The following is a 10,666-nucleotide window of genomic DNA, read 5'->3' on the forward strand; positions in this document are numbered from 1 at the left end:
GAAGCTGCAAAAGAGTATTTTGGGGTACTTTTACAGTACTTTTCTATGAAAAATGACTCAAACCGATTAGTCAACTACTAAAATAGTCACCGATTATTTTAATAGTCGATTAGTCATCAATTAGTCGACTGATTGTTGCAGCCCTACTGCATATGAGAAATAGTCACCGATTATTTTAATAGTCGATTAGTCATCAATTAGTCGACCGATTGTTGCAGCCCTACTGCATATGAGTGCAGATAAACTTGATTAAAAGCTGATAACCGATGGGTTCTGAGATTGCATTTCAGCAATTTGGCTCCGCCTCTCCAACTAAACTGCTAACCTGTCATTCAAACATGATTGGTCAGTACTACGTTGCTATGTTTTTGGCCATCTGATGAATTTAAGTCCGATACTTATTCTTCTTTTTGCTTTGTTTTGGGAAAATATCTCGCTCTTTACCTGTTAAATGCTACTGCTAGCTAGTTGCTAACTTTGATACACTAGGCTACCCGCCCAGCACCAAACAATAGACAACTTGCTTTTGTTGAAAAACGCTGCCCCCTGTGGCTGAAAGCGAGGTTGATGCGAGTGAACCAAAGCAGTGAAGTTGTGGGCTGAGAAAAAGAAAGCTATTAGCTAAGAGGCTAAAATGCTCTATAGATCTGAGGGTAACTGCACAGTGGGCTAGGTGATAATTCTTTGAAGGGTCCTCATTATGAGCGACCCCCTTCACATTACACATTGTAATTTCATCCATTTTTAATCTAAAAATATTGATGAGTGCAGCTTTAAGTTGCTGCATGTTGTATATCTACATAGTGTAATCCTTATAGCTTTAGCTCACTGTTAGGGGGAGTGAACTTTTTTTTATGTCTACAGGCTTGTGCCTTTTACTTTTATCAAAGAACAATTTATTTTTTAATGCAGTTGCTTATCTTTTGTACTTAAGTTCCTTGTCTATGCAAGCCTAACATTGTCTCTGAAAAAACATTTTTTTCTATTGATGAATGCAGCTTTACGTTGCTGAATGTTTTATCTGCACTGAGTAATCCTTAGCTTTAGCTCGCTTTTAGCGACGCACCAACAGAATTTTAGGCTTGAAACAAAAGTTTTATATCCACAGGCCTGACTTTGAATTTTATCAGAAAACAAGATATTTTAAAATGCAGTAGCTTATATTTTTCTGTCAGTTTCAGGTCCATGCAAGCTTAACATTGTCTCTGCAAAAAAAAGTATTCTTTGTCTTGATTTTAATTGAATGCTTACAGTGTGTCATCAGTTATTCACTCAAAGACTCTCTAAATGAGTCTGTCTTGGAGCCTTGAAGCTTATACTGGCATCATTTAGAAAGTAAGTTTTGCTGTTACACATGGAAAACATATTTTTCCAGATGCAGATGCTTGTTTTTTCAGCATCATCCACATCTAGAAATGCTGTTTGCTCAACAGTGAACTATGTTTCATCAGCTGCTGTATCAGTGTCAAATCACATGTTGTCTGTGTCTAACAAAGCCCAACAATAGCTGATAGTCAATACCAGTGTTGTACATATAATATGGTTTTGGAATCTGTTAAGTGGGCATGTAAATGACACATTGACGGGAGGTTCATGTTTGCTTGTCTCGGTGAAGACAGACACTCCTTTGTCCTCCGTTGTGATCATCAACGGCCCCAGGCAGGGGGGAGAAGGGGGGTGGGGCGACGTCAAATAGATGACACCTGCAGTTGGCTAAGGGCCTGCCCGTCTGGCAGACAGACAAACACCCTGAGGAAAGCTGCCCTGGTGTGGGATCAGTATTACGGCTGGTCCTAAAAGGTCAAAGGTCACCGAGATGACGACGAGGCCTGCACTGCAAGCTTCCCGTGGCCTCCGAGGGCGGCATGTTTTTCTAATAGAGCCTCGGTGGAGCGGGGAAAGCCTGATCCTAATCTCAGGGGATAGAAATCCAATTTTCAGAGGAGACAGTTGAGAGTCTGGCTCTCCCTGTGTGAGAGAGATGACTGTCTCCCTGTAAAGCCCTCGCGCTTCAAACGCCCGGGTCCCGCTCTGTACAGCCAGTGCAGATCTACATCGATAATGACATGAACCCCGCCAGCACAGTGCCCCGACAGTTTCCCTTCGGCTTCAAGCGGCTGAAACAAAGACAAAGGGCTTTGTTCCCCAAGATAAACACGAAAAACATCTGATCCCAAAGTATTTAAATCAGGATCCATCTAATTCACCTCACAGTCACACCAAAGCTGGGCCTCATCCGGCACCCCAGCCTGTTTAGCGATCTGCGATACGTGTTGCCAGTCCCGTTCGTGCGATGGCAGCGATCACGAGCCCCGCAGCGCATGACCGAACGTGCAACATGTGTCTGAATGTGTGACCGAGAGGTTTACCGTTGTCATGGTGAGGCGGCGGCCGGATGACCTGACTAACGCTGGGTCTAGAGTTGCAGGCAGAGCTGGAGTTACAGTCATGGTGAAGCACGGCTGCGTTGCTCGAGGATAGAAAACCCAGACTCTGACCTCGGTGGCAGACATGAGAGAAAGGAAGAGAGACAGTCGGGTAATTGTGTGTGTGTGTTGGAATCTGCGAAGGGACGGTGGTGTGGGGAGAGAAAGAGGGTGAGAAAGAGAGATGAGAGAAAGACAGTGTGACACAATGTCAGAGAATCAGGGAAATAGAAGAACACAGACATGAGAAAGAAAAGACTGCACAGCGTTCACAGCTGCAACAAGAATATTTTATTAACAGACAAGAGCTTCTCTCTCTATAGTAGACATCACCTGACAAATACTGCAGCCATGTACATGAACAAATAATTACCTATAAGTACTAAAAGCACACGAAGAACATGTTCTACTGTCAGTCTCTACATTAAAAACCACATCAGAACAATAACAAGCTGTCCATAAGAGGTAATGCTGCACGACAAGGTCTCCTCATGACACCCCTGGGTGCATTATCCCACTCATACCACGGTCACTTGCGAAAGTAAAGCAAGAGCAGCTGTGCTTTATTGAAATCAGTGGTTTTATAGTTTTAATTTGGCCCCTCTTACCATTAAAAAAACTGCAGCTACTGTTCCTGCTGATGCCATTAACTCTTTTCACAGCACACACTCAGCTGCTTCTTTTTATGGATGTCCACTGCTGATTGGCCGGCAGATTCTCCCAGTACACCTAATGAAAAGTCTGCACTTTATAAACGCCACAATTCTGCGTTCGTCAATTATAACTCGATTGCGCATGGCAGGGTTTTACACACAGCTCTGATCTTTCAACAAAATCCCAGAGATAACACCGTCTCTACACGGCTTTGGTTTTCTCTGATTGTATCGGGGCGTCGGGAGCAATAAGTTATTCATAGAAATAATGAGAACAGCTTGTTTGTCACAACAGTTGATGGATTTGAATATGTTGCCATACAACATATGTAGTCGGTCTGTTTCAGCTGCAAGTTAATTGCAGTGTAGCGGGAGACATATGTATGGTTTCTATGGTTACCTGCAGTTTAATATATCTTGTACACTGATTTAGTGACTGTGGTGGAAATTTTCCGTGACTCCAAACATCCAAACATCCAAATGATGAACTTGCTGTTTCATCTTTTTTTTGGTCCATTGGTTGAACAAAATAAGCAGTTTGAAGACATGACATTTTTTGCTGCTTTCTGATAACATTTTGCTTCAAGGACCTCCATCTGAAAAGATTTTGATTGTTAAATGTGATTAAGGATGTTTTCATATTAGGTGTGATTATGATTGTGCCTCCTCTCCCCTCCTCTGACACTCAGCTTTCACATTAGTGATGTTGGTCTGTACCCGAGTACTTGCATCATCATCTACGTGACATTTTTGTCGTGCTACAGTTTAGAAAAGGCCACAGATGGACACTGCTGCCCTGTGAATGGCGGAGCAGCACTTTGAAGCTCTGCTCCTGGCAGGAGGAGGAGCTGCTGCAGTCGGGCTCGGAGCTCTCCACCTCCCTGCAGGTTGGAAGTGAGGCCGGATCTGGGTCTCACCATGAGTGCCGTCTGAGATAGAGGCATCAGTATTGAAATGAGACTGGTGTGTAACTGGTTAAAAACTCATTGTGGACATGTTACATAGCAGCCCGCCTCCGTGCTTTGGTACAGTTGGTGTTCACACCTGATGCAAACCGTACCAGAGTGCACATGAACTGGGCCCTGGTACAAAACAGTGTTCACACAAATCAAATGAAGTGGACTTTAGGGATCCGGGCTTGGGATGCTGATTTGAAAGCCCCGTTACCAGAATTCTATAGGGGCTGTACATATGCCGCAGTGTTAACTCCTGGAAAACACGAGCGCTGGACGCTACTTTTGTGCCTTTTTTGTGCCAAGAGCCCCGCAGCAGGTTGCATCTGAGGTTGCGTAGCACGGTACCATATCCCGTTTACCTGAAATCCTGAATGCAGAGCTGATCTCCTTCCAGATACTGTTTATAAGTGTGTGCGCATATCATCCTAGGGAAGATATCTGTTGGCTGCGATTGGTTGTTCCTCGTCACATGACATGTGGTACGCACTGCTGCCTTCCAACAGTTGAACTCGGTTTATCTCTAAGGGCAGCCGTCGCGGCCTGAAAAATGGGTGCTTGGGAACACGTGTGCACCGTTCTTGCGTTTGAGCACATCTGCCACGTGTCTACAATGATAACAATTAACTTGAAGGTGCAAAAAACGCGGCATGTGTATGTCAACTGTCAACTGTCAACTACAGTTTGAGAGCACTCGGAGAGCGAAGACCTCCGCCAAGCAGCTCGGATTTCCCGCCATTTTATTATTTTATCCACTTCGCTTCAACTGATCACCACCAAAATTTTATCATCTGTTCCTTGTCCCATTATCAACCCTTCCTGAAAAGTTCATCAAAATCCGTGAAGAACTTTTCAAGTTATTTTGCAGACAAACAGACCAACGCTGGTGAAAACATAACCTTGGCGGAGGTAATAACCGCAGAGGAAGTGAAACCTCTGATCAGAATTGTCAATCTTGTGACTCTTACTCACATTGGGCTCACCTCTGTAGTGAATTGAATAGTGACAAACTAGTTCCTATTTTTGTAGGAATGCCCTGGAACTCCCTCAAGGACCCTTTAAAGTCTCCGGACCATTGGTTGAGAACAGGTGGACTGAACAATTAATGATTCTATTGAGAAAGAATCAAAAGATTTTCATTAGACTAATAAAATCTCCCAGATCAGAGCTTGGGACAATGGTCTCTTTTGTCCTATGATGTGTCTTTATATATACACACGTTCGTGCAGGACTGCAGAAGTTCACTTTATAGCAGTCAAAGAAAGTTAAAGAGACATAACGACAGCCAAGGAAACACAAGGAGCATGAGAGGCATAAAGAAAGACAAAGACAGGGTTTCGGCCAGTTGAGTTCAGAGAGAAACTGAGACAGTGAGTTCTCCCGTCTGTTCCAGCCACCGTCGGGGTGTGAGGTAAGTTACTCGATACCCGCTGACACAGACAGAAGCAGCATGATTGACACCGGTTCTCTCTCGTTTATTTCCTCCCTCTGCTGCTTCACTTCCAATATTCCTCTCATGGTGAAGTTTTAAAGATGATTTTTATCTCCTCTCACAGCCGCGCGGCATCTGATAAAGTGGCTTTTGAAATAAGAGCCAGAGTCATCGGCGGCAGTGGAAACACTGACATGGTTTTCTTTTATCAGGAATTCACCGCACGGCTAGAATCCATCACACGGAGCGTCTGGGCGGAAGGATAGAGGAGTGTCTGTGGACAAACTGTGGACATGTCTGTGCACAGATGCAACCACAACTACATACATGCGTGCATGCATATCCAAGACACGGTCGCGGACATCCAAACACACTCCAGGTTGTGCGTGTGTTTGTGTGCGGTCAGATTAATCACAGATTGAAAGACTCGGCAGGCAGCAGGAAATGACAGGGGTCGGTATATGGAGGCCCATGAGGAAATGTTAGAAAAAGAAAAGAGGATATCTATAGTGGGATGAACATAAGGTCAGAAAGAACATAAAAATGTTCTTGACAAAAGTGCAGACAGACGTTGAAGTCATTCGTCACAGCTGGAGACACCCTCAGCGCTCTATTAGCGACTTGGTCCCCTGCACGACTTGAAAACTAATTAGTTTTGTTAGCTCCGCAAAACAATCACAGCAATCCCACGAAAAAGTTTTTAATCTTTGCCTTTCACAATCAGGAAACAGAGGAAATGAGATTTTGTAGGTGAGCATAACAGCGTGCCACTCATCTGCAGAAATGACTGCCCCTGGCCAAATTAGACTTGGAAATATGAGGGTGACATTGAGTTGTTTCATATCATAAAATATGGAGCAGAAGCGCTTTCACATGAGGATGAGAGGGGAGTTCAGAAGGCGAGATAAAGCTCTTCAGACAGTATTTAAAGGAGATAAGTGTGGAATACCTCTGATGGAGAAACAATCGACCTTGTCAGATTGTTCATTTTTACTGTTTAGCTGATGTTTATGAATGAAGGTAGATTTTACAGAGTGAGGAGGTCTTGGGTGAAGACATGAAATGAATGTGAATGGAGAATATTGAGCTTGTGGCTCGGACCACAAAACTGGCAGACTGCAAAATATTTTTGCTTTTCGGGATGTTATCAGGTGACCATATTGAGTCAAAGTCTTGCCTCGACTTGGCGGAGGGACAGTTTATGATTGGTCAAGGTCCAACATGCAGCGTGCCGTCTTACAAGACTGACATTATAAATTTATGGTTGTTAAATGGAACGGAAACTTTTGAAGTCAAATTAGGTCCAAACAGTCCAGTCGCCAGAAGAAAATGTTGGAATTTTATGTTTCAGCAAACCACAGAAACGTTGAATATATACGTTCATACAATGACGTAGAGTATGAGCTGACTTTGTCAATAGGAGGTGGAGGGGACAGTGGATGGCATGAAACTGATGCGACATGCCCACCAAGCTGTTTGAGACTGGTCACTTTTTGACATGTCATCACTGTGTTTCCAGCAAATTTTTAGCCACCAAATGTGTTTTTCTAAGCAACCCATTGCTATTTTTCCACTGGGGATAGTGCCACAAAAAGTGGCTTTATTTTACAGAGACATCACTGCATTTCCAGTAGGTATTGTGCTGCCAAAACTGGATATTTTAAGCCAAAACATAATCTTTTCCTAATTATAACCAAGTGGTTTTTGTGCCCAAATCTAACCATATGATCCACAGCATTGTTGAAACGTAAATTTCATCTTAAGCAGGATTTATACTTGTGTGTCAGCTCTATGCAAAGCCTATGCTGTAGCTTATGCATGTGGCCTACACCCTTGTGAGCATTTATACTTGTGCGGTGGTGTGTCTGTGTCACTCTGCAGTTACACCTCCAAAACACTAGCTAGGGGCCGGGTTTCTGTGAAGTGCTGTAAAGTTTAATTGATTCAAAACACACATTAAACACACATTGAACGTGGCTTAACAGAGAGACGACGCATTTGTCTTTTGCTGGACACATTTTGCCCACAAATACAACATGCTAATATTTTTAGCGCAAGCCTATGGCATTTTACATTATATAAATTAGCCTAGCAAAAAGCTTTTTTTCCACTGAGGGAAATGGTTTCAGCTTACAAAAATAGACAGGAGGTCTGCTTCACTGCAAGGTGTAGTTACATTTCTGGGGAGGTGCATGTCAAGCTACAGCATAGGGTATGGCGTAGGCTCTACATAGATGCAGAGCCTACGCCATAGGTACAGCATTGATTCGATTATTTAGTTAAGGTATTAACATAGACAATCTGATTGCATGCTAAACTGGATGGAAAAATATCCAGACATATTTTGATATGTCATAGTATACATATTGGTAGGGCTGGGTGCCATTTTTATACGATAATCTTGGCAAGAAGAGTATCATGAAAAGTTTTTGGTCTCAATACAAAAACACCGTTTGATACTTTCTTTTTTTTTTTTCCTTACTTTATTTATATTCATCAACAAAAGTAGCCAAAGTTCTCAAATGCTAATGAGCCGTACAAGAACTAAAGGTGATGTGGGGATACTGATACTTTGGAGTGTCAGATTTGTGTCCTGAGGTTTATACATTTAAATCGATGTCCTTTACAGGCTATTGTATGTTTATAAAGTAAAATATGGATAAGTAAAATCTTGTCAAATTAAAATGTAATTTCTTTTGCTTTAACAAACTGTTTTGTTTCCAGAGATTGAGTAAAAACTTGATGACTCACCATGATCTCATTACTGAGCAAAATATGACCGCTGTTATTTTAAACCATAATCATGCAGCCTTAGATTATATAAAAAAAAAGGTATTTTGAAATTGGAAAGTGTAGGTAACACATAAAAAGTGTCTTGTTCTTAACTCTGCACGATGTCTCCACAGCCTCCATCACTGACGACAAGGGAAGAAGGAGCTGCCTTCGACTCAAAGTCTTCGTCAGGCCTCAAAGTGAGTCTCAGATTGTTGAGTCTACTCTGCCCAGTTCTCCATTCTGTTGTACACCAGCTTGTGGTCAGGCTGTGGACGAGTGACGTTTGACTTCTCTAATCTTCACATATCTTTTCTCCTCTTTGTTTTGCAAAGACAATTGTGTGAAAAACTCTGGGACCGTGCAGGAAGGGGTCGATTTTGAGGACAACAGTCACAACTCTCTAGAACCCAGAGGTTGGTGGGAATATACAGCACGTGATGTTTGTGTTATGTCTGCTGATAAAATTCTTCTCTTTTCATTTCCTTTTGAGTGTTTTTATTTTATACGCCATGATTTATGAATTGATATGACACTTAGTATAGAGCACGTACTGTAAACTATCATGTAATCATGAACTCTGAAGTGTTTAACAGTCATTTTTATATGCAGACACAATAACACAGTTAAAGGAGCTCTTCACACCTCAAATGACCGTTTGTATATCAATTATTCACCAAGTGTTCAGTTGAATTGTAAGGAAAACTTTTTTGCATGCCTCCACAGTTACATAGAATCCAAAAATGGAGAAAATGATGAATAAATTAAAGTCATAGGGGTCCACGTTCAACAACAGCAAAACTATATCAGAACATCTGTTAAACTCTCACACAACTCGTGCAGTACAATCCAAGTCTCATTTATTCAGTCGTATGTTCAGTTCTTCCCAAACAGACAGCCCTTTCTGACGAGGAAGTGAACGTAATGTTCTTGTCAAAACCAGACTCCATTGACAAAAACGTTAATTTTACCTCGATGAACACAGGAGCTGCTGGTGTACAGCTTCACTACCTTGATTTTTAGTCACACAATAACACAAACAAAGTCCAACCCAGAGGCGTTCGAGAAAAAGGGCCGCACAGATAAACAAATATTAATCATGATCCCGATGCTGGCTTAACACAATTAAATTAACATGATTAACTGTGATATGACCTCGCTGAGTCCTTGTCTTTGTCCAGCATTAACTCAGACATCCATACCAGCCAAGACAGACCAAAATAACCAATGAAATCACATTTCATTTGGTCAAAGACATGTGTCCAATAAACAGTTTATTTGGTTCCATTCTCTAATAGCATTTGATTTTTAGTCAGCCCAAATTTTGAGTAGAATTTTATTCATTTTTTTGCTTTTAGGAGATGCACTGTTAATAAGGACCACTCTTGCTATGTGCTATGAAAAAGATTTTTGCCCCCAAAAATGGGCAGGGGCTGCACAGTGGTGTCGTGGTTAGCACTGTCGCCTCACAGCAAGATGGTTCCTGGTTCGAACCGTGGGTGGAGGAGCCCTTCTGTGCAGAGTTTGCATGTCCTCCCTGTGTCAGCGTGGGTTTTCTCCGGGTGCTCCGGCTTCCTCCCACAGTTCAAAGACATGCAGGTTAATTGGTGACTCTAAATTGTCCGTAGGTGTGAATGTGAGTGTGAATGGTTGTTTGTCTCTATGTGTCAGCCCTGTGATAGTCTGGCGACCTGTCCAAGGTGTACCCTGCCTCTCGCCCAGTGACAGCTGGGATAGGCTTTAAATTCAATGTAGTCTGCAGATTTATGTTGGACTTTTAATCGAAAGTGTCTTCTTCATTGTGAGAACATGACCTCCATTTGTTGCTGTTTCCAGTGTCTCTGCTAAGCTAATGTAACCATCAATCATTTTCATCTCTTTCCCTTCAGACGGCATCGGTCACGAGTCGCCAGAGCCGGCTCGAAGGGATGTTAACTCCACCGGTCGACGCCAGACTTCAGTCGCCCTGCTCAGCTCCGCCCTCATACTCCTGGCTGCCATCTTGTCTTTATAGCGCCCAGTCTGAGGATTCCCCCTAGGAATGGACTGCCCTGATTGGACCACAGGCCGCCCTACCCTGCAACCCCTCCCCTCAAGGAGCACTTTTTAAAAAAGAAAAAGAAAATACTGACAATCTCTCTCGGTGAAAAGAGAGAGGACGGGACTTCGACACTGAAGCCTTTGTTGTTTTTTGAATTGCCAACTTGAGTGATTCTTGACTTTCTGGTGGGTGCCGATTGTCGCGGCACCCCGAGATGAAAGAGTCTCTTACCTGTTTGCCTCGCTACCGTTCACAGTATGCAGATATTAAACATTTATTTGTGTTAAAGACATGCACACATACATGCTTTCAAACATATACACACACACAGAACACAAACTACACAATCAGTACGCTCGTCGGCTTGAATGGCAAAGAAGCACAGCAGG

At 42.8% G+C, this 10,666-nt stretch overlaps 1 protein-coding gene across 1 annotated transcript in view; it reads left to right on the plus strand.

Annotated features, from left to right (window-relative positions):
- LOC126395131 (ephrin-A5b-like) overlaps nt 1-10,361 on the plus strand; it is a 94,469-nt gene extending 84,108 nt beyond the window's left edge. The window contains exons 4-6 of the mRNA XM_050052334.1: nt 8,371-8,436; nt 8,572-8,652; nt 10,126-10,361. Of these exons, the coding sequence (XP_049908291.1) occupies nt 8,371-8,436; nt 8,572-8,652; nt 10,126-10,250 (272 nt within the window). The 3' untranslated portion in view covers nt 10,251-10,361. The remainder of the gene's footprint in view (nt 1-8,370; nt 8,437-8,571; nt 8,653-10,125) is intronic.
- Nucleotides 10,362-10,666: the final 305 nt, after the last annotated feature.

This window comes from Epinephelus moara, chromosome 9 (genome assembly GCF_006386435.1).
Source record: "Epinephelus moara isolate mb chromosome 9, YSFRI_EMoa_1.0, whole genome shotgun sequence".
Taxonomy (NCBI): domain Eukaryota; kingdom Metazoa; phylum Chordata; class Actinopteri; order Perciformes; family Serranidae; genus Epinephelus; species Epinephelus moara.